This window comes from Symphalangus syndactylus, chromosome X, assembly GCF_028878055.3.
Source record: "Symphalangus syndactylus isolate Jambi chromosome X, NHGRI_mSymSyn1-v2.1_pri, whole genome shotgun sequence".
Lineage (NCBI taxonomy): Eukaryota > Metazoa > Chordata > Mammalia > Primates > Hylobatidae > Symphalangus > Symphalangus syndactylus.
Genome location: NC_072447.2, coordinates 70382929 through 70407188, shown reverse-complemented (window position 1 = coordinate 70407188; position 24260 = coordinate 70382929). Strand labels below are relative to the sequence as shown.

Sequence of the window (24260 nt, the reverse complement as noted above, 5' to 3'; positions counted from 1 at the left end):
ATAAACATTAAAAATTTAAAAAATGTTAAAAAGAAAGTTTTGAGGAATAATTTCATAATTTCCCTCAATTAAGACTTGATGTTTTCCTTATGATTATACTGGGCTAATGAGTTTCGAGGAGGAAGAACACATATGTAAACTGCTATTTTCAAACATTATATCAAGGGTGCATACTATCTACTTGACTTATGAATGTTGAGGTCAATCTTGATCACCTGGCTGAGGTACTGTTTTTCAGGCTTCTTCATTCTAAAATCACTCTTTTTTACTCCTCTTTTCCATACTCAGCCATATTGGGCTCAGTATCCATGTAAATTATTTGAAATTCTTCTGCTTGGGAGATGACTCTTCTCCCTTATTTATTTTTTATATCAGTATTGACTCACGGATATTTATTTTATATTTTGCATTACAAGCCATTGCTACTTTATTTTGTTGCATAAATTATCCCGAGTTTGGCCAAAGGTAGCACTTTGAGTCGGTTCCTCTGTCCCCTCGATATACAACCAATCAATGAGAGTCATGTTGATGTTGTTGTTGAGCATTTCCTTACTTTCTGGCATTATAAGATACTCCAGGCTAATCTTGAATATTGCCTGCCCTGGTCCATGGAATCAGCCATTTCTTTTAAGGTTCCTTTTATTGGGGAATTGTATTAGAAAGAAAGATCTAAGTGCTGGTGTACTCATTACTACTGGAGTGTTGTTGCTTTTAGGACCGTATGGCTGACAGAAAACAGAAAGTGATTTGTGCATACTAATTTGTGTATATACAAAAATATTTAAATATTTTATTTGTAACCATCTGTAACCATATAATATATTGATCTAAACATGTGTTAATATTGATGTCTTAAAATTTATTCCATTACTACATAGAAAATTCTAGCCTCCTTCTTTGGCTTACCCATAATTTTTATGCCAAGGGTGAGAAACGTGGGTTCTGTCATTTGCCATTCATTTAATAAATTGTTCAATCCCAATATAAAAGTATAGTGGTATCAGAATTGTTAACCCATTCCTTCTGTGGGAAAAGATTTTGTCAACTACAATGTAATTTTTATGTGCAGCTCTTTTTACCTTTAATCTTATAGTCTTCACTTATTTCCAAAGTTGCTTAGGTCTGCAAATTTTTATCCTCCACCTCTTTCATGTATATATATATATGTTAATGTTTCTCATCACAGACTGCATTTCTTACTGGGATCCTCCTAATAACTCGATGATTACTTAAAATTTGCATGCATTAATAAATATCCTTTGTGATATCAAGTTCTATGGATTTTGACAGATGCATAATGACATAATAATATCCACCATTACAGTATCATACAGAATAGTTGTAACATCCCAAAATGTTTATTTTGCCTCATCTATTTAACCTATTATTCCTCCTCTTGAACCCCTGACAGCCACTGATTATTTCTTTTTTTAGTTACTAGTTTTGCCTTTTCTGGAATGGCATATAATTCGAATCATGCAGTGTGTAGGCTTCTAGACTGTTTTTCTCACTTAGCAATATGAATTTAAGGCCTACACATTTTTTTCATGATTTCATAGCTCAAGATTTATGTTTTAATTTAAAAAATCAAATGTATAATTATAACATATTTTGTATATTTATTCACCTACTAGAAGACACTTTGGTTGCTTCCAGTTCTTGGTAACTAATAATAAAGTGGACATAAAACATTAACATATAGGTTTTTGCATGGACATAGTTTTCAAATCGGTTAGTAAAAACTCAGGAGAATGATGGATTGTATGGTAAGACTGTGATTAGATTTGTAAGAAACTGAAAAACTCACTTCCAAAGTAGCTGTACTATTTTGCATTTCCACCAGCAATGGATGAGTGTTCCTGTTTCTCTGCATTCTCACCAGCATTTGAGATTGTCAGCTTTTAAAATTTTAGTAATTTTAATAGGTGTGTAGTGGTACTTGGTTGTTTGAAGTTACAATTATTTAAAGACAAGTAATATTGAACTTCATTTATGCTTATTTGAAATCTGTTTACATTTCTTGGTGAGGTGTCTATTTGGGTCTTTTGCCAAGTTATTATTTGCATTGTGTATTTTCTTATTGTTGAGTTTTAAGAGTTATTTGTATATTTTGCATACAAGTCCTTTATCAGGTAAGTCTTTTATAAATATTTTCTCCTAGTCTGTGCCTTGTCTTTTCATCCTGCTAACAATGACTTCCACAGGGCAGATGTTTTTAATTTCAGTAAAGTCCAACTTATTTCTTTCTTTCTTGAAATGTACTTTAGTGTTGTATCTAAAACTCATCACCAAACCTATGGCAAATCATATTTTTGCTTGTTTGTATTCTGTAGTTTTATAATTTTGCATTTAACATTTAGGTATATGATTTATTTTAACTTAATTTGTGTGAACATTGTAAGGTATCTGTTGAAATTCATTTTTTTGTAACATGAATGTCCAGTTCTTTCAACACCACTTGTTGAAAAAACTATTTTTTCTTTATTAAGTTTTCTTTTCTTTTCTGTCATAGATCGGTTTACCATGTTTGTGTGAGTCTACATGTATATCTGAGCTTTGTATTCTGTTCCATGGATCTATGTATTTACTCTTTCACCAATACCACAGTTTGTTAATTACTTTAGTTTTATAGTAAGTCTAGAAGTTGAGAAGCTTGAGTCTTCTAAATTAGGCTTCCTTTAGTATTTTGTTGACTGTCTAGGTCTTTGACGTTTCCATACAAACTTTAGAATAAGTCTGATAACATCTACAAAATACCTTGCTGAATTTTGATTGAAATTTTGTTCAATGTAAAATGAAGTGGGAAAAGTTAGCAATTAGCAATATTGAATCTTTCAATATATAAACACGGCTCCATAAAAGAAGACATTTATGCAGCCAAAAGACACATGAAGAAATGCTCATCATCACTGGCCATCAGAGAAATGCAAATCAAAACCACAATGAGATACCATCTCACACCAGTTAGAATGACGATCATTAAAAAGTCAGGAAACAACAGGTGCTGGAGAGGATGTGGAGAAATAGGAACACTTTTACACTGTTGGTGGGACTGTAAACTAGTTCAACCATTGTGGAAGTCAGTGTGGCGATTCCTCAGGGATCTAGAACTAGAAATACCATTTGACCCAGCAATCCCATTACTGGGTATATACCCAAAGGATTATAAGTCATGCTGCTATAAAGACACATGCACATGTGTGTTTATTGTGGCACTCTTCACAATAGCAAAGACTTGGAACCAAGCCAAATGTCCAACAATGGTAGACTGGATTAAGAAAATGTGGCACATATACACCATGGAATACTATGCAGCCATAAAAAATGATGAGTTCATGTCCTTTGTAGGGACATGGATGAAGCTGGAAACCATCATTCTGAGCAAACTATCACAAGGACAAAAAACCAAACCGCATGTTCTCACTCATAGGTGGGAATTGAACAATGAGAACACATGCACACAGAAAGGGGAACATCACACACTGGGGCCTGTGGTGGGGTGGGGGTAGGGGGGAGGGATAGCATTAGGAGATTTACCTAATGTTAAATGACAAGTTAATGGGTGCAGCACACCAACATGGCACATGTATACATATGTAACTAACCTGCACATTGTGCACATGTACCCTAAAACTTGAAGTATAAAAAAAACAAAACAGTCAGGAAACAACAGATGTTGGAGAGGATGTGGAGAAATAGGAATGCTTTTACACTGTTGGTGGGAGTGTAAATTAGTTCAACCATTGTGGAAGACAGTTTGGCGATTCCTCAAGGATTTAGAACTAGAATTACCATTTGACCCAGCAATCCTATTACTGGGTATATACCCAAAGGATTATAAATCATGCTACTAAAAAGACACATGCACACGTATGTTTCCTGTGGCACTATTCACAATAGCAAAGACTTGGAACCAACCCAAATGTCCATCAATGATAGACTAGCTTAAGAAAATGTGGCACATATACACCATGGAATACTATGCAGCCATAAAAAAGGATGAGTTCATGTCCTTTGCAGGGACATGGATGAAGCTAGAAACCATAATTCTCAGCAAACTATCACAATGACAGAAAACCAAACACCACATGTTCTCACTCATAGATGGGAATTGAACAATGAGATCACTTGGACACAGGGTGGTGAACATCACACAACAGGGCCCGTTGTGGGGTTGGGTGCCTGGGGAGGGATAGCATTAGGAGAAATACCTAATGTAAATGATGAGTTTATGGGTATTAGGAGAAATACCTAATGTAAATGATGAATTGATGGCTGCAGCAAACCGACATGGCACATGTATACCTATGTATCAAACCTTCACATTATGCACATGTGCCCTAGAACTTAAAGCATAATAATAAAAAAAAAATCTGCCCTGCCAACCAATGATGAACATGTATAATGGGTGAAAAATAAATTTTTATTTGGCGTTAATCAAAAAAATATTATTTTCGATGAATAAATCATAATTGTATACATATTTGTGGTACAATTTGATGTTATATGTATACAATGTAGAATAACAAAATCAAGCTAATTAACATAATCACCTCACTTACCTATCCTTTTTGTTTTATGGTAAGGCATTTGAAATTTACTCTCTTAGTAATTTTAAAATACACAATACATTATTTTTTACTATAGTCACAATGATATGCAACAGATCTCAAAACTTTTCCACTTATCTGGATCTTCGTACCTTTGGTTCAAAAGCCCCCTATTATGTCACTCCCCACACACTCTCTCAACACCCTCAATATCAACCACTAACAGGTATGTAGTTATATCTCATTGTCATTTTAGTTTACATTTCTCTGGTAATTAGTAATTCTGAGCATTTATTAATATGTCTGTTGGACATTTGCTTGTCTTTTAAAAAAGATGTATTCAAGTCTTTTGTCTATGATTTAGTCAATTATTTTCTTGCTATTGAAAGTTTTTTATACATTCTGGATATTAACTCATTGTTGGATGTATAGTTTGCAAAGATGTTTTCTCAATCTCTGAGTTGTCTTTTAACTTTGTTCATTGTTTCCTATGCTGTGCAGAAGCTTTTTATAGTGATATAATTCTATGTGTCTATTTTTGCTTTTGTTGTCTATGCTTTGGGGGTCATATAAAAAAGTTATTGCCTAGACCAATATCATGGGGTTTTTTCCTATGTTTTCTCCTAGTAGTTTTTTACCATTTCAAATCTTATATTTAAGTATTTACTCCATTTTGGGTTGGTTTTTGTATATGATGTGAGACAAGTTTCCAATTTTATACTTCTGCATGTGGACATCCAGTTTTTCCAACACAATTTATTGAAGAGACTATTTTCTCCATTGTGTGATATTGGTAGTTTCATTAAAAATTAACTGACTGTAAATACGTGGGTTTGTTCCTGGGCTCTCTCTTCTCTTTCTATGATCAACGTGTTTGTTTTTAATGCCAATATCATGTTTTTTTGATTACAACTGTTTTAAAATACGTCTTGAAATCAGGAAGTGTGAAACCTTCATCTTTGCTCCCTTTGCTCAAGATTGTTTTGGCTACTCTGGCTCTTTTGTGAGTTCCATATAAATAGAATAATTATTTTTGCTATTTCTGTGAAAAAATGACATTTGAATTTTGATACTGATTGCATTGAATCTGTAGGTTAATTGGTTAGTATGGACACTTTAACGATATTCATTCTTCCAATTCATTAACGTGATATATTTTTATTTACTTGTATTTTCTTCAGTTTCTTTCACCTTGTTTTATAGTTTTCAGTATATGTGTCTTTTATATCCTTGGTATATTTACACCTAGGTATATATTTCTTGTCAGTATTTTAAATTTGATTGTTTTCTTAATTTCCTTTTTGGATGATTCATTATTACTATACAGAAATGACACTGATGTTTGTATGCTGAATTTGTACTGTGCAACTTTACTGAATTCTCTTATTAACTCAAACAGGTTTTTTTTGGTTGAGTCTTTATGGTATTCTTTATATAAGATCATGTTGACAGAAAATAGAGACAATTTTACTTCTTTATATTTTATTACAATGAATTTTATTTCTGATACCACAGAAATACAAATGATCTTAAGAAACTACTATAAGCAATTATATGCCAATAAATTGTATAACCTAGAAAAAATTGATATATTTCTAAAAACATAAAAGCTACCAAGACTAAATCATGAAAAAATAGAAACTCTAAACAGATCAATAATTAGTAAAAAGATTGAATTAGTCTCATCAAAGAAAAGTCTTGGACTGGCTGAATTCTATAAAACATTTATTTGGGTTTTATTTATTTATTTGTTTATTTTTTTGAGATGGAGTCTCACTCTGTCACCCAGGCTGGAGTGCACTGGCATGATCTCAGCTCACTGCAACTTCCATCTCCTGGGGTTCAAGATATCCTCCTGCCTCAGCCTCCTGAGTAGCTGGGATGCACCACCACACTTGGATAGTTTTTGCATTTTTTGTAGAGATGGGGTTTCACCATGTTGGCCAGGCTGGTCTCAAACTCCTGAACTCAGGTGGTCTGCCTCCTTTGGCCTCCCAAAGTGCTGGGATTACAGGCATGAGCCACACACGTGGCCCTTTTTTGTTTGTTTGTTTATTTGTTTGGTCGGAATTCTACAAAACATTTAAAGAAGAACTAATATCAATTCTTCTCAAACTCTTCCAAAAAATTAAAGTAGAAAGAACCCTCCCAAACTTGGTTTATGAGGCCAGAATTACCCTGATACTAAAGCCAGACAAGGATGCTACAGGAAAATAAAATTACAGGGTAATATCCCTGATAGACATAGTTGCAAAAATCCTCAACAAAATATTCACACACCAAATTCTACAACACATTAAAAGGGTTATGCAACATGATCAAGTAGGAATTTTTTTCTCTGGAATGCAGGGTTAGTTCAGCATAGGCAAATCAATAAATGTGGTGCACACCACATTAACAGAGTGAAGGACAAACATTTTATGATCATCTCCATAGATACAGAAAAAGCATTTGATGAAATTCAATATCGCATTTGACAAAATTCAATATCCTTTCATGATAAAAAAAAAAAAACTCTCAACAAATTTGGTATAGAAAAAATTTTCCTCAACACTATAAAGGCCATATATGACAAACCCATAGTGAACATCTATCTCAACCGTGAAAAGTTGAAAGCTTTTTCTCTAAGATCACAGACAAGACAAGGATGTCCACTCTCACCACTTTTTGACGTAGTACTGAAAATCCTAGCCAGAGAAATCAGGAAAGAGAAATAAATAAAAGGTCTCGTGTATTTTTATCCTCTGTTAAGAATACAAATAGTTGAATTATTATGTCTTATCAGATAATTGATTGTGTTATCATTAGGTTGTGTTGCTTTTTATTCCCAATAATTTTCCTTATTGTGACATCTGCTTTGTTTGAAATTAATATATCTACTCTGGCTTTTTTGTAAATAGTGTTAGCATAATGTATCTTTCTCCATTGTTTTACTTTTAATCTCTCTAAATATTCATAATTAATGTGGATTTTTCATAGATCACATATTGTTGAGTTTGTTTTTGTTAATCCAATAAGACAATTTTATTCTTTTTATTTGTGTATTTGGAACATTCACATATAGAGAGACTATCGTTATAGTTGGATTGATATTAACTATGTTTGTTACTGTTTTCTACTCTTTGCACTTGTTTTCTTCTCTCCTGTTTTTTTCTTTTACTGGTTTAATTGAACATTTTTATGACTCCTTTGTTTATCTTCTTTTACCATATCAATTATATTTCTTTGTAAAGTTTTTAGAGTCTGTTTCTGAAGTTTGCATTTTCCTTCAGACTTTAATTGTTCTTACATTTTTGCATGCCTTGTAATGTTTTGGTTGAATGTTGTACATTATTTATTGAGTAATAGAAACTGAGGAATGCATACACAAATTATTTGTTTTTGTATTCAGTAAGAGTGAACGATCCAAAACAAATTTTTTAATCCCATTTGCAAAAATGAAAAAAGAAATACTTAGAAGCAAATTACACCAAGGAGGTACAAGACCTTTATACTGAAAGCTATAAATATTGCTGAAAGAAATTGAAGGAGATGCAAATAAATCAAAAGATATCCAGTGTTCATGAATTAGAAGATTATTATTCTTAAAATGTCCATGCTACAAAAAGTTATATACAAACTGAATGCAATCCCTATAAAAATTTCAATAGAATATTTCACAGAAATGGAAGACAAAATTCTAAAGTTAGTATAAAACTTCAAAATACCATGAGTAGCCAAATAATTCTTGAGAAAAAGAATAATTCTTGAAGGCATTACACTTCCTGGTCTCAAAATATGTAACAAAGCTTCTGCAGTCTGAAAGTGAAGTGCCACCACAAAAACAGAGAAATAGACAAATGAAACAGAATAGAAAAACCAGAAATAAACTGACACATATAGAGACCACTAATTCTGACAAGGGTTCCAAGAACACACAATGGGGAAAACAAACTCTCTTCAACAAATTGTCTTGGGAAAACTGGATCTCTACAAACAACATAATTGAATTAGATTATTATCTTATACCATATATAAAATACCTTAATGAACTAAAGACTTAAATATAAAACCTAAAACTGACAAAATCCAAGGGGAAGCCTGGGGCATCGGTCAATGATATTTTTTAGTGCGACCCCAAAAGCAAAGAAGACAAAAGCAAAATTAACAAGTGGGACTACATTAAACTAAAAGGCTTCTGCACATAAAAAGAAACAATCAACAAATAAAAAAGACAATCTATATATTGGGATAATATATTTTTAAAGCATATATATAAGAAGTGAATATCCAGAATATATAAGGAACACAAACAATTCAGTAACAATAAAGTTAAACCCAGTGAAAAAATGAACATAGGATCTAAAAAACATTTTTCCAAAGAAGTAACTCATACCTAAGGTTATTTGAGTGTGAGTCTTCTGGGCTGCTCTTCTTACTTTGGCCTAAGTAAACTCTCAATAATATTTTGGGCCTCAGTCTCTTCCTTTTAGGTTTACATTTCTGGCCCTGTGAGCAGGATTCAGAGTAACTTCTCCCGACCACCGAGTGTTTCTCTCTGAAAGTGATACTCAGTATCAGCATAAACACATTGCATTCTCTCCATCTTCAGAAGTCCCATTAAGTGTTTCAAGTGAGCGCTCCTGAATTTAGATCTCCCACTCTGTGATTGAAGGTCTAGACTTTATTTGGGAAATAAAGTGAAAGCTTCTTTGTCTTTGGACAAAAGATTTGGGTAAGGAGATCTGCAGAGAACTGCCTTTTTCTGCCTCTGTCTCACAGCAGGAGGCTGAGGTGAAAGGATTGATACTCAGGCACTGTTGGTTTTGTTTCACATAGCATGCTTTTAACATTGCAGCTGTTTCCTATTGCTTAAAAATTTAGACTTAGTTTTTTTATTTGTGACTAATTCCTATTAGTTCCTAATTGAAACATGGTGAGTTCTCTTGCCCCAAAGAAAACAAGGTGAATTCTCTTTCCCCAAAGAAAAGAGGTGATTTGCTCACTCTGACCCATTTGAGTGCTCCAAATGACTGCAGACTTTGCAGACATATCTAAGTCATTACCCGTGATGTGACTGACACAGCCTCATAGGGACCTTACCACCAGAAGAACATTTTTAAGGGACAACTTTTCTGTTCCTCCAGGTGGGTATGAGGCACTGACCCACAACCCCCCATAATATGAGCACTCTGCTGTCACTTGGCACTTAGAGGCAGTCCAAGACACATATGCAAGTGATTTATGATGCTTGGGTAAAACCTAGAGGAGTGACACTCATAAGCAGCACACTTTTTACCCACACATATTCCTGGCTTTGGCCACTTTTGAAAAGCTCCTAGATTATAAAAAAAATCAAGCTTCAAAATTCCAGCAGTCTTTTACAAAACGACCACCATTAGAAACACCAGCTAGATTTATGTATGACGCTTATAGGACAACTCCTTATAAATATCTAGAAGAGTGAGCTCACCTAACCCAGAATAGTCATAAGCACCAATGACCAAAATTATGATCTTTTGAAATGACTAACAATTTATTTACTTGCACAATTAGAAAAAGACAGTTTGAATAGGAAAGTTACTTGTAATGGCACTTAAAAACCTCCAAAAGAAATCTTGAGAGAAAAAAATTACATTCAAGGCATAAGTAAAAGGATATTTGAAAGTATTTAAAAATATTTTCAAAACTTTCTTTTTATTGCCTCCAACTAACTGCTCTTTCTCCTTCTATCCTTGTGATCTGAACTCATTCCTTTCTGCTTGCTCCTTTGGCTCCCATATATATCTTAGGCAGATTTTTTTCCTTTTGGAATTTCACAATGCACACATTTTCTTCTTTCAGAAAGAAGAAAACGTATTTAAATTTAGAATAAGTAAACAAATGAAAAAACTATAGAATGAGAATAACACTACTGAGATTACAAAAATGCAGATCCAACAAATTGTTTTCTAAACCAGAGGTAATGAATGGAACTGATGATTTATTGACCATCTATCAGACAATACCCTTTAAATGCCCTGCACTCCTTTGGAGATGTAAATCTTTTAATGTATTTGAAATGCTAACATCCAGGGAATTAGCTAAGCCGCATTCCATCTGAAATAAGATCTGAAACAAGTTAAAATATGTCAAATGCTCAAAAGGCCTGCTTTAGATTTCCTGCAGGATTAAACACAACAACAACAACAACAACAACAGCAATGACAAAAGGGCAGATCACCCAAGGTCAGGAGTTTGAGACCAGCCTGGCCAACATGGTGAAACCCCATCTCTATTAAAAATATAAAAATTAGCCAGGCATGGTGGCACACGCCTATAATCCCAGCTACTGGGGAGGCTGAGGCAGGAAAATCGCTTGAACCTGGGAGGCAGAGGTTGCAGTGAGCTGAGATTGTGCTACTGCACTCCAGCCTGGGCGACAGAGTGAGACTCTGTATAAAAAATAAAAATTTTTAAAAAACTATATTATTTGTAATCCAATCTATGTAAAGTGTCAGGTGTTAACTTTTTGTCCATTGTCACTGCCATGTGTACTTGCTGAGCTATTCTTTATTTTTTACTGCAATTATGTTATCTGTTAATTTACAAAGGCCGGGCATGGTGGCACACGCCTGTAATCCCAGCACTTTGGGATGCCAAGGCAGGCAGATCACTTCAAGTCAGGAGTTTGAGACCAGCCTGGCCAGCATGGTGAAACCCCATGTCTACTAAAAATATAAAAATTAGCCAGGCATGGTGGCAGGTGCCCATGGTCCCAGCTGCTCAGGAGGCTGAGGCAGGAGAATTGTTTGGACCTGGGAGGAGGAGGTTACAGTGAGCAGAGATCACACCACTGCACTCCAGCCTGGACAGCAGAGTGAAACTGTCTCAAAAATAAGTAAGTAAATAAGGATAAAATGAGATGAGGTCTTGCTCTGTTGCCTAGATGGGAGTGCAGTGGCACAAACAAGGCTCACTGAAGCATCAACCTCCCAGGCTCAAGTGATCCTCTCATCTCAGCCTCTTGGGTGGCTGGGACTGTGGGCGCGCACCACCACCCTCTGCTAACTTATTTTTTGTGGAGATAGAGGTATCACTATGTTGCCCAGGCTGGGAATTTGTTCTTGAAGGAGCAGGGTAGATGGTGAGAATATCTTTGTTCATGGCACAGAGGGGACTGGGTTGAGACAGGAGTGCCGACTCACCATCCCTTTCCATTCCTCCCTTAATTCTCATCAGAGTTCCCACGTGTGACGAGATGGTGTCTTCTGGGCAGCCGGACTTCAATCTGCAGGCTCTTCTGGGACAGCTCAGCCAGGATGAGTTGAGCAAGTTCAAGTCTCTGAACAGGACCGTCTCCCTGGGAAATGAGCTACAAAAGATCCCCCAGACATAGGTAGACAAGGCTGATGGGAAGCAACTGGCAGAAATCACCACCAGCCATTGCCAGAGCTACTGGATGGAGATAGAGACCATCCAGGTCTTTGAAAAGATGCACCGAGCGGATCTGTCTGAGAAAGTAAAGGATGAACTCAGAGAAGCCACTTTGAAATCAAACCTGTATCATTAGGGAAAACACTGGTGGAGCAGCCGATCTACGTAAGGGTGGAGGGGTTCCTGGAGGAGGACAGGAGGGCATATTTCCTGAGACACTTTGGAGACGAGGACCAAGCCATGCGTGCCTCTGAGCTGATGAGAAGAAACGCGGCCCTGTTCCAGCCTCTCTCGGCGCCCACAGTGTGCTGGATCATGTGCACGAGTCTGAAGCTGCAGAGGTAGGAGGGAAGGACCCGCCCCACCCGCACGGGGCTGTTTCTGGCTTCCTTTGCGGCCGGTTCCCGCAGGGCACACAGCTCTTGGGCGCGCTGCGGTCGCTGAGCCTCCTGGCGGCGCAGGGCCTGTGGGCGCAAATGTCAGTGTTCCGTGGAGACCGTGGAGAGGATTTGGCGAGGCTCGGGGTGCAGGAGTCCGACATCCGCCCGTCCCTGGACAGAGACATCCTCCGCCAGGACAGAGTCTCCAAAGGCTGCTACTCCTGCATCCACCTCAGCTTCCAGCAGTTTTTCACTGTGCTGTTCCACGCCCTGGAGAAGGAGGAGGAGGAGGAGGAGGAGAAGGAGGAGGAGGAGGAGGAGGAGGAGGAGGAGGAGGAGGAGGAGGAGGAGGAGAAGGACGGCCACGCCTGGGACACTGGGGACGTGCAGAAGCTGCTTTCCAGAGAAGAAAGACTCAAAAAGCCCGACCTGATCCAAGCAGGACACTTCTTATTCGGCTTCGCCAACGAGAAGAGAGCCAAGGAGTTGGAGACCACTTTGGGCTGCCTGATGTCACCGGAGATCAAACAGGAATTACTGTGATGAGACATAAATTGTGAAAAGGTTGGACACTCAACAATGACGAACCCAAAGGAGCTCTTGTGCTGTCTGTACGAGTCTCAGGAGGAGGATCTGGTGAAGGGAGTGATGGCTCCATTCAAAGAAATATCCCTGCACTTAAATGCAGTAGACATTATGCTGTTTTCATTCTGCCTCAAGCATTGTTGAAACTTGCAGAAAATGCCACTGCAGGTAGTAAAGGCAAAGCTCCTGGAGAATGTCACTGTGTCTGAATCAGATGCTGAAGTTGAGAGATCCCAGGATGATCAACATATGCTTCCTTTCTGGACCGACCTCTGTTCCATATTTGGCTCAAGTAAGGATCTGATCATTCTAGAAATCAATAATAGCTTTCTTAGTGCCACATTAGTAAGGATCCTGTGTGAGCAAACAGCTTCTGACACCTGTCGTCTCCAGAGAGTGATGTTCAAAAACATTTCCCCAGCTGATGCTTATCGGAACCTCTGCCTAGCTCTTTGAGGTCACAAGACTGTAACATATCTGACCCTTCAAGGCAATGACCAGAATGATATGCTTCCTGCATTGTGTGAGGTCTTGAGACACTCAAAATGTAACCTGCAATATCTCAGGTTGGTGTCTTTTTCCTCCACCACTTAGCAATGGGCTGATCTCTCCTTGGCCCTTGAAGTCAACCAGTCCCTGACATGTGTAAACCTCTCCCACAATGAGCTCTTGGATGACAGTGCCAAGTTGCTGTACACAACTTTGAGACACCCAAAATGCTTCCTGCAGAGGTTGTTGGAAAACTGTCACTTTACAGAAGCCATTTGCAAGAACTTTGCTGCTGTTTTGGTTGTCAGCCAGGAGCTGACACACCTGTGCTTGGCCAAAAACCCCCTCGGGGTTACAGGGGTGACGTCTCTGTGTAAGGGTTTGAGTTACCCGGAGTGTAAACTACAGACCCTGGTGCTGTGGGACTGCGACATGACTAGCAGTGGCTGCTGTTATCTCGCAGAGCTTCTCCAAGAAAAATCAAGCTTAACGTGCTTGGATCTGGGACTGAATCACATAGGAGTTACTGGAGTGAAGCTCCTATGTGAGGCTTTGAAGAAACCACTGTGTAACCTGAGATGTCTCTGGTTGTGGGGGTGTCCCATCCCTCCGTTCAGTTGTGAGGACCTCTGCTCTGTGCTCAGCTGCAACCACAGCCTCGTATCCCTTGGGGTCTAGTGGAGTAAAGATGCTGTGTGAAACCTTGACACATCCAAATTGCACCCTCCAGACACTCAGGCTGAAAATAGATGACTTTAATGATGAACTCGATAAGCTGCTGGAAGAAATAGAAGAAAACAACCCACAACTGCCTGTTGATAACTGTGAAACATGATCCCTGGGTGGGGTGGGGGAAGGCTTTCTTCTCTTTACTTCATTATCTGAATCCCCCCAGAGTCATTCATTCTCAATGAAGTCATGGATTTTCCAGGTGTTGGTGAACCGCCTGTGACTCCTCCCCTCCCCACCCCCACTTCTCAGGGGTAATGAGTTGATTGCCAGGCTAGATGTTTTAGCCATGGTTCTGCCTCTGTTTTACATAGAATGTGCGCATGTCCTTAACCTTGTTATGTATGAAATATACTTATCACGGGTATATTGAGAGAAATAAAGGTGAGAGCATTCACAAAAAAAAAAAAAAAAAAAAAAAGCAACTCCATCTTTTGGCTAGAATTCCATACTTTCATTGCCAACACCCAGATTCCATTTCTGGTCAGAAAACCAATCCCATTTGTATAATTTTTGACCTTTTGGGATACTCATTTGTTATTGATTATTTTTCCTTCCATTGATCCTTTTTAATTTCCTGTCTTTTTTCATCTATGGGGCATATGGAGAGTTTAGACCTTCATACTTGGGTGCTCACTGAGAAGCATAGGTGCTAGAAAATATGACCAGATGGAAATGTGAGTTGTAATCCACTTAGAGCTGGTGAAACTTCCCTTTTTTGAGCTTTTTTTTTTTTTGAGACAGAATCTCGCTCTTTTGCCCAGGCCGGAGTGCAGTGGCGTTTTTGAGCTATCTTATCAGTGGTTCTGAATCTTGTGAAGGCTGCTTTGCACTTCTTTGGAATGTGAAAGGAAAATAAATTTTGAAACCCCAAACTCACTAAGCCAAAGGGAAACATCAAGCAGGGAACTGGGTCGTGCAAACATGCCTCCAACTTTTGTTCCTAGATGAGATGGATACAAAGATGAAAAGGTATATACCTCCTTCACATTTTGCCCACACGGAAATTTTTTTGTGAGCCCCAAGATCTTTAGCCTAAAGCATTTCTGATAAAGTTCACCATGGCAATGTAAATTGATAGCTTATCTTCACAGGTATGGAGGACATGGGACAGAACTAAAAGTCATCCCTCTACCCACCTAAGACAAACACATATCTTCTTATTTTTCCCTGTTCTATTGTCTATGTTATCTTATGTAAAAGAGCAGATTCACTGAGCCAGACAAATACATAAATGACTATTTTCCCCTCCTACCCTCTCACATGAAAATTGTGTGTTTCTCAATATCCCACCCTTTCCCCTTTAAATTTGAAGCCCTCATAATCATCTTGGAAGAAAGGCATACACCAGTGTCCCAGGCATACATACTTAAGTTTGGGAAATAAACCTCCATCATTTTCTTTGATTGACATCTGGTAACCACAGAGGGATCCTGAGTGAAGGTTGCCAAGTCCTGCAGCAGCTTTCCTATTGAGGCAGGAGAATAGGGACTGGGGACAGGGAACCTAAGGACTTCCTAGAACTAAATCAAACGGAAAAACCCCGACTTTCTAAGACCAAGTAAATAACTTTGTAGCTCTACTTCAGCTACGGCAGGAAACATCCGCTTCATTTGCATAGGGTGTACATCAAGTATATAAGTTTATAAGCTCACTTCATCCTCTTAATTTGTATAGGGTGTACACCAAGTAAATAACTTTGAAACTTCACTGCAGCCTTTTCGTTTACATAGGGTACATACCAAGTAAAAAATGGGAAACCTCTAGAGGATATTTAAACCTCAGAAAATTCCATAATTGGGTCCTTGAGCCACTTGCTCGGGCCACTCCCACCCTGTGAAGTGTTCTTTGGTTTTCAATAAATCTCTGCTTTTTTTCTTCATTTTTTTCCAAGCTTTCTTTGTACATTTGGTCCAATTCTTTGTTCAAAACACCAAGAACCTGGACACCCCCACCGGTAACATATTTTGGTGAGCCAGCCAGGCAATAAGCCCAAAGTTTGGGGTTTATTTTTCTCCTTTTTCTTTCTCCTCCATACAGGGGAATCTCTGTCTCTCTTTTCCTTTCCAACTCAGGACCCTTGGTGGGCAGCACCTAAACACAGAGGTAACTGCAGGTTTCTGGCCAGGGCCACGCTCCTGTGTTGCCTGAAGCCCAAGGAGTGAATGGAGAAGTTGCTCTGCCCAGAAAAGGGAAGGACTCTTTTCTATTTTTTCCGTTTGTGGTTCCTGATCTCTACATGTGGCACAGCTCTTTAGGGTGAACCTGCATGCATTTCAGGTCATTTAAATCTTGGCTTGTTATGCTAAATTCTTCTCTTCCTCTACTTGACTGGCTAAGTGTTGCAGGAAGTCAGGGACCCCAAATGGAGGGACTGGCTGGAGCCATCGCAGGGGAACATAAATTGTGAAGATTTCATCTTAATATAGACATTTATCAGTTCCCAAATAATACTTTTATAATTTCTTATGCCAGTCTTTAATCTCTTAATCCTCTTATCTTTGTAAGCTGAGGATGTATGTCACCTCAGGACCACTGTGATAATTGTGTTAACTGTACAAATTGACTGTAAAACATGTGTGTTTGGACAATGTGAAATCAGTGCACCTTGAAAAAGAACAGAATAACAGCAATTTTTATGGAACAGGGGAAGACAACCATAAGGTCTGACTGCCTGCGGGGTCGGGCAAAAAGAGCCATATTTTTCTTCTTGCAGAGAGCCTATAAATGAATGTGCAAGTAGGAAAGATATCACTAAATTCTTTTCCTAGCAAGGAATATTAGTATTAATACCCTGGGAAAGGAATATGTTCCTGGGGGGAGGTCTATAAACAGCTGCTCTGGGAATGTCTGTCTTGTGAGGTTGAGATAAGGACTGAGATACGCCCTGGTCTCCTGCAGAACTCTCAGGCTTACTACAGTGGGGAAAAACTCTGCCCTGGTAAATTTGTGGTCAAATCGGTTCTCTGCTCTTGAACCCTGTTTTCTCTTGTTTTAGATGTTTATCAAGACAATACATGCACTGCTGAACATAGACCCTTATCAGTGGTTCTGCTTTTGCCATTTGCCCTGTGATCTTTGTTGGACCCTTGTCAGTGGTTCTGCTTTTGACCTTTGTCCTGTTCCCTCAGAAGCATGTGATCTTTGTTAGACCCTTATTAGTGGTTCTTCTGTTTGCCCTTTGAAGCATGTGATCTTTGTACCTACTCCCTGTTCTTACATGCCCTCCCCTTTTAAACCCTTAATAAAAACTTGCTGGTCTGAGACTCAGGTGGGCATCATGGTCCTACCGACATGTGATATCACCCCTGGCGGCCCAGCTGTAAAATTCCTCTCTTTGTACTGTCTCTCTTTATTTCTCCACTGGCCGACACTTATGGAAAATAGAAAGAACCTATGTTGAAATATTGGGAGCAGGTTCCCCCAATAGCTAAGAAAAAAAGAAACCCACTCAGCATCCAGTTCCTATCATTACAGTTCATGGCTATCACTGTAGTCAAATGGGAAGCATGGGAAAGCATGGCCTTATCAAATTATAAGGATGCTAAAAGTCAGGGATGATACCCAGGAACCAAACGAAAGCTCATAGAAAGTCCTTGCCTCTGAAGGGAAAACAAAAAAAGTGGTACCAGTGACCACGTAAGGTCAGAGATTCTTGACACTTTAATACTGGACCCCAAAAGGGGATGCCCCCAGGGGATCCAACTCCAGACCTTCACCTCTCCAAAAGGGATGCCCTAGGTAGAGGTTCTGAGGTCCAGTACTAAGCCCTTTCTAAAATTTTCTCTCACAGATCACAATGGCAACTTTGGTGATGCTGTTTGGCACCAATACTGTTTGGAATCTGGAGTTTGCCATTGAATGGAAAAGTGGGATGAAGTTGCATGTATCTAGGCTTTTGTGCTGCTCTTCTAAGCAAAGGACTGGCCCTGGTGTTCTTTGGAGTCTGAGGAGGTTTGGCCTTTAAAATTAAAACTGCCATGGAAACTGCTTTACCCAAAACTTTGGTTCACAGCCTTCATTGGATTATCTATTGGGGCAAACAAAGTAAAAGCAGTGAGCTTCTATTACTATCTCATGGCTAGAGTTATGAGGTAAAAGCTGTTAGATCTTCATTTATGTGTGTGTATACATGTCTAGATGTGTTTATTTGTATGTATACTTATTGTTATATATTGTGTCTACCAAATTGACTTATAAGTAAAAGAGCACTCATAAATGAAACGAGTCTAAGCAATTTTCAAGTTCATGTGACTTAAGTATAACTTTATGAAATGAGCTGGTTTCAAAATTATTGGTAAAATTAAAATAGAAATGCCTTCAGAATTGGCAGCATAAATTTTTTCTGGATTTTATATTGGTCTCTGCCAGATATTTTGAGGTGTTAGGGTTTAGCATAGAAGGTTATAAAACTCTAAATCTAGCCAAAACAAAATGATCTTGGTTTGCATGCCTTCATTTTTTTTTGACAAATGAGAGTAATTTAATGTTTTTAGCTAAATCTTCTGAGTTATTGGCAAAAATACCTATGTATTTAACTGTGAGGCTCTTAGGTTTAGCTGAGCATCTGATGTTCTTTGGCTATTAACAACATGGTTAACAAGAAAATCACTTTAAATGATAGTGTCTAATATCTCAGTTTACAGAAGTAATCTAGATAAACTGTTAAAAATAAAATAATTGAGTACAGTGAATGGGATAAAAGTTTTAGGTAAACTTTTTCTGTAAATTAAAATCTTAAAATTATTTTGATGCTCATTTAATATCTGGATCAATTAAGAAAGGGCTCTGACATGAGGAACAATGTTTCTAAAATCGTAAAATTGTTCTTATCTATAAATGCTTATATCTAATAGTTCAGGATTTCTTGCTTTTTAGGGTTTCACTAAAGATTTAGGTTACTAATGATGAGAATTCTAGTTAACACATAATTCTGTATACAAAATGTGCCATAAAGTGTTGTGTTCTTAGTGAGAAAAAGAATATTTTTTCTAATTCAGAAATTATCTAAAAGTTAGTTCAAATTACAGATTTGAAAAGGTTATTTATGAAACAATGTAGTAAGGAACCAGTAAGTAAGGGAGAAAGATGTGGTAAAACTTTAGATAATAAAATATTCTTTAAAATCTGATAGAGTTGGAGAAACTCTACCAGGGGGCCCTGGGTAACAGTGTAAGCCTCAGGCTAGATTGAGTAAAAAAAAAAAAAAAAATTAGGATTGGTTTCCTGTTTATTTGTTTTTGCTTCTAATTTTTATTCATTTGCTCCTTATTCTCCTCTGGGTTTTGCTTGTGTATCCATATATATAAAACAATGGGTTTTTTGTTTTGTTTTGTTTTTTGTTTCTACTGGAGGGCTTCTGTTTGGTTCTGTGAATAGTTATTTTCTTATGCACTTCTAGCAAGTCATCATTTGTTCCATTTATCTGGAATTCCTAGGCTACCTTTGTCATGCCTGCTGGAATTGATGGAGCACATCAGCTTTTTAACCTTAAAGTAACTCTTTGGATAATAGGCTCCCTGATACTTTAAGTATATTGAGTATACTTTCACAAAGAGAATTTGAGTCATATATCTCTCTCTCTGCGTAATTTCTCTAAAATTTTAGAACTATTTGTGAATGTTCTTAATACATGGCAATGTGTTTGTTTGCATAGTGTCAAGCAGGATCATTAGGGCTGCTCAAGGAAGGAGAACCCAGAAACCTGACATGCTGGCAAAGAGGTAAGAATTTCTTACCAGTTGGACTTCTGGCCTCTCTCTCTCTCTGTGCAAACTGGTTGAATGAACGGTAAAAATTACTGTTTATCTCCTCTGTAAAGTTTTGATTAATGTGAAAAGAAATTCTGAGGCTAGTCTTAAGCTGCAGCAAATTTGGTATATCTTGTCCTATAAATTTGTCTTTCTGTGTTGTTCTGTCATGAAGAGGAGTACCTTAGGAGAGAATACGGTCTTAGGACCCCGTAAGCTCACTGCTCAATATGACCCAGCAGGCTAGTCAGTAACAAACTTTGCTGCAGGTTGCTGAAACAAAAATAACTGGATGAGGTCTCCATCTTGCTTTATGTCCCTGGGAGCTTGACCTTGTAACCATGTGGCAGTGCTTTCTCTTAGTCTCTGCCATCCAGAAGAAGAATTTTGGGGTTCATGTCATAGTTAGCTCTAAAAATTTTCTTGAGTATTTGGAAGCCTTTACAAGCTTATAATGAACTACTCTAGACTCCTTCTCTGAGGGGCAGTGGAGAATGCCCAATGTTGCAGATCAGCAGCTTGGGCTTTGCCATTTTATAGTGGTGGCCCAGGTTCAATCCTGGCTTGGGGAATGAGTCCTTTCTGGTTTGATATCTGTGTGACCTTTACCATTTGTTTGTTCTCTTCCCCTCCATGAGCTATCTTGAAATTGTCTTTCTCTGAGCACCTTGGACAGTACCTTAGGTAACATTCAAAAGACAGAAGTATTGGCCACTTAGTGTGGCTAAAGTTGGGTAATAAGAGACTTAAAAGAGTTTTTTTTTTTTTTTTTTTAGAGTGCTATGGTTAAAATCAGCTTAATTAAAAGTGGATATCCAAGCTACAGGTATATTTAAAAAGGTTTTTTCTCTTCTTGGATCTTGTTTTTCTGGAAAATTTTTTTCTCAGTCAACCAAATTGCTTTCTTCCATTTTGTCTTGTCACTCTTAATGCACACATTTGAGGCCCTAAGATAACTTCTGGTAGCCTGGGACTCCTTGAGAAAAACAGATGAGGTGCCATAAGACCCCATTTTGGTAAAGCCTCTGTTTTCTCTGTTTTCCTCATGAAACTCTAGTAGTTAAAAGTGGATAGATCCCTCTCAAAATCTAAAGCTCTGTCTTGTTTTGCATTGTGTTATCAGACGATTTTGAGTTTGTCGGGGAGTATCCGAAATTACTTCTCATTATGAGAGAGCTTTGGTGCGTAATAATTAGGTAGGAAATACACTTTTGAGGATGGCTAATGGCAGTTATCTGGGTGATACTCAGCTCTTTGCACATTTGGATTAGAGAAGCATGCTCTTGACCACCTAGAAGTTATGGAAATTTCTCCAATCCCCTCTGAGAGATAAGACTCCCAGGGGAGATGGCTGATTCCCTCTTTTTATGATCCAGTATCTGGTATAAAAATGGGACCCTTAATTTTTGGGGATCTGTATTTTACTTCCAGCTGCGCCTTCTTATTAAACCCTAGAAACTACATGTTTTCCTAGCCCTGTTTTTTGAAGGGCTCTACCCCGAGGCCAGTAATCCAATTAAAAAACAGGCAAATGAAAAATCTTACAACTATTAGATCTTCTGTCTGTGTAGTTATATAAGTGTTATGTGTGTAATGTTTATATAAAAGAGCCCTAATTAATTGGCTTAAAGAAAAATAGGCATATTTGATCTAAATCAAATATTTTGAAAGAAAAATAAAAGCTGTAATGACTTTTAGATCACATGACTTTAGTAATCTTTGGGAATTAAAAACAGCTTTAAAACTTATTGGTAAAATAAAGACATTTGATCTAAAGTAGGCTGGTTGAATATTAAGTTTGCTAAATGCTTTAAGGTCATAAACTGCTTCTTTGGGCTTTTAAAAATTGTTTGACTTGCCTGCTTTACAGCTACATAAGGACTGGAGACATGTGAACTTGGCCATGCCCCTAGCTATGATGGAAATAGTCAGAACTTATAGGCACCTAGTACATATTTAAAATGACTTACCAGGTTTTTCACCAAAATTAAAAGATAATGAAAGATTTTTCTCTGCCTTTTGAATAAACTACCAAAAAAAAAAAAAAAAAAAAGCAGGGTGAGGGGGGAAGATAAGAGACAGACTGTTTGGAAAACTAAGTCTTCCCTCTACCAATTAGGAAAAGTTTTGACCTTTTAAAATTTTTAAATTTTTGAGTCATCATTTTGGCTAAATGACTGACTTATTGTAATATGAAATTCTATTTCATAATATCAAGTGTTTTAAACCTTTAACATATTCGATAGTCTTCCCAAAATCAAATTTCAGCTTCAAAATTGTCTTTTCTGACCTCTAACTTTGAGATGCCACAGAGGTCCCCTGAGCATGAAAAAAGAGGTAAACAAGATTATTTGACACTTTTAGTTATGTGGAAACATTGTTAAAATAAAAAATAATGTTTAATCTTCTTCAGGTTATATTTTTGTGAATGATATTAATATTGAATACCAAGAAAATACTTTGCCAGATTTTCATTTAAATCAACTGATACTGAAATTTTTGGATACATAATTTGAATAAACTCCATGGTCTAAGTCAAATTACTTATGCTAACTCATTAGTTATCAGTGCTATGTACCTAAATTGGAGAAAACACTGGTATTCAAGAGGACATAGTCCAATGTTAAGCATGGACTCATGGGAAACCAGGATGGCCTCCTTGTCTTTTCCGAGTCTTAAAAGCTTTTGTTATTAAAGGTAATGCATTCCATGACTCACTATGGAAAAGATAAAATGATCCAAATTAAATATATTTTGGTATACGTACTGATAAATTGCTAAAATAGTTTATAATCAATGTTTAGCTTGTCAAATCCATATTCCTGGGTAGATGATCAAAGCTCTGGGTACATTTGACTACTGAACATTTCAATTTTCATTTTCACTGCATGTTTTCTGGTTGTATAAAAGCTTTCTCATGCAAGAGCTTTTATACACAAGTGAGAACCTGACCAAAAAGGGAGAAATTTCTTAAACAAAATTATGGGAGGCCATTGTTTTGGACTGAGCTCATGTGCTAGGCCCCAACAGACCAAACCAAACTGAAATAGAGTCACTCATGCTAAGACATTAAGGAAACACATAGATCCCAGAACAGACCAGGATTTTTCTCCTGCAAATCTCTATAAGAAACATTCCTGACAGCATAGGTATCCACCCCCTGAAGTTCCCCTTAAATATTTTAACCAAATTTATTTCCTGTCGCCTAGAGACCATCAAGCTTCAGATGATCATGTGAGGGTTATAGCCAGTTCCAAGTAAAGATATCACCCCGGTTATCAAGAAGCTATCCTGTCTTCACTAGAAAGAGCAGGACAAGAGTTCCATGATCCCCAATCGGTAAGGTCTATGCTCCAAGCCAGCACGAAGCAGTTCCAGAAGAAAAACCATTGGTCCCCCTTCCTCCCATAATTGTAGGCATCATATCTTTCCAGGGGGAAAATGAGGCAGGAGATTAGGGTCTCGAAGCAGGGAACCTAAGGACTTCCTAGAACAAAATCAAATGGAAAACCCCCAACTTTATAAGACCAAGTATATAACTTTGTAACCCTACTTCAGATATGAAAGTAAACATCCTCTTCATTTGCATAGGATGTGCACCAAGTAAATAACTTTGTAACCTTACTTCTTCCTCGTCATTTGCATAGGGTGTATGCAAAGTGAATAACTTTGTAAATTCACTTCAGCCTCTTCATTTACATAGGGAGTGCACCAAATAACCAGTGGGAAACCTTTAGGGGATATTTAAACGCCTCAAAATTCCATAACTGGACCCTTGTGGCACTTGTTCAGGCTCACTCCCACTCTGTAAAGTGTGCTTTCATTTTCAATAAATCGTTGCTTTTTTTGCCTCATTCTTTCCTTGCTTTGTTTGTGTGTTTTGTTTAATTCTTTGTTCAAAACAGCAAGAAGCTGAACATCCTCCATCAGTAACACTATCAGTGCTTGGTACTGGCTTTGGGCTCTTTATAGCTCAAAATGATAAAACAATTTGCTGAGGTCTGGGGCCTCCTTTCTCCAAAGATCCCTGAACTTTCAAAATTTTTTAGTTGGGGGACTGAGGTTTAATTTGCTGCTAAAAAAATTTCTGTTTTCCTGAGAGTTTCTGCTTGCTTCTGTTGATGAAAATAGTTAAACTCTGTAAAATATTTAAAGAGATTATTTCTGAACCATATATGAGTGACCATGGCCCTCAAGAGGTCCTGGAAACATGTGCCTAATGTGGTCAAATACATTTAAAAAATACTTTGGTTTAGTCCAGAAATGTGGGACACCTCGAAATGGAAGGAGGGGTGCTTCCAGGTTATAGGTAGATTTAAAAGTTTTCTGGCTGACAACTGTTTGAGTTTATCCAAACAACTGGGATCAACAGAAAAAAAATT

At 37.6% G+C, this 24260-nt stretch overlaps 1 protein-coding gene and 1 pseudogene across 1 annotated transcript; both read left to right on the top strand.

Moving 5' to 3' along the window:
* Positions 1-11769: 11769 nt before the first annotated feature.
* NLRP2B (NLR family pyrin domain containing 2B) lies at positions 11770-11930 on the top strand. The gene has a single exon (XM_055269441.2). The coding sequence runs from the start codon at positions 11770-11772 to the stop codon at positions 11905-11907; it is 138 nt and encodes a 45-aa protein (XP_055125416.1). The 3' UTR covers positions 11908-11930.
* A 40-nt stretch (positions 11931-11970) lies between these two features.
* LOC129475324 (NACHT, LRR and PYD domains-containing protein 2-like) lies at positions 11971-14336 on the top strand (annotated as a pseudogene).
* The last annotated feature ends 9924 nt before the right edge of the window (positions 14337-24260 follow it).

Excerpts from the sequence above, each read along its gene's own strand:
- NLRP2B (XM_055269441.2), top strand. The coding sequence starts at position 11,770 with ATGGTGTCTTCTGGGCAGCCGGACTTCAATCTGCAGGCTCTTCTGGGA.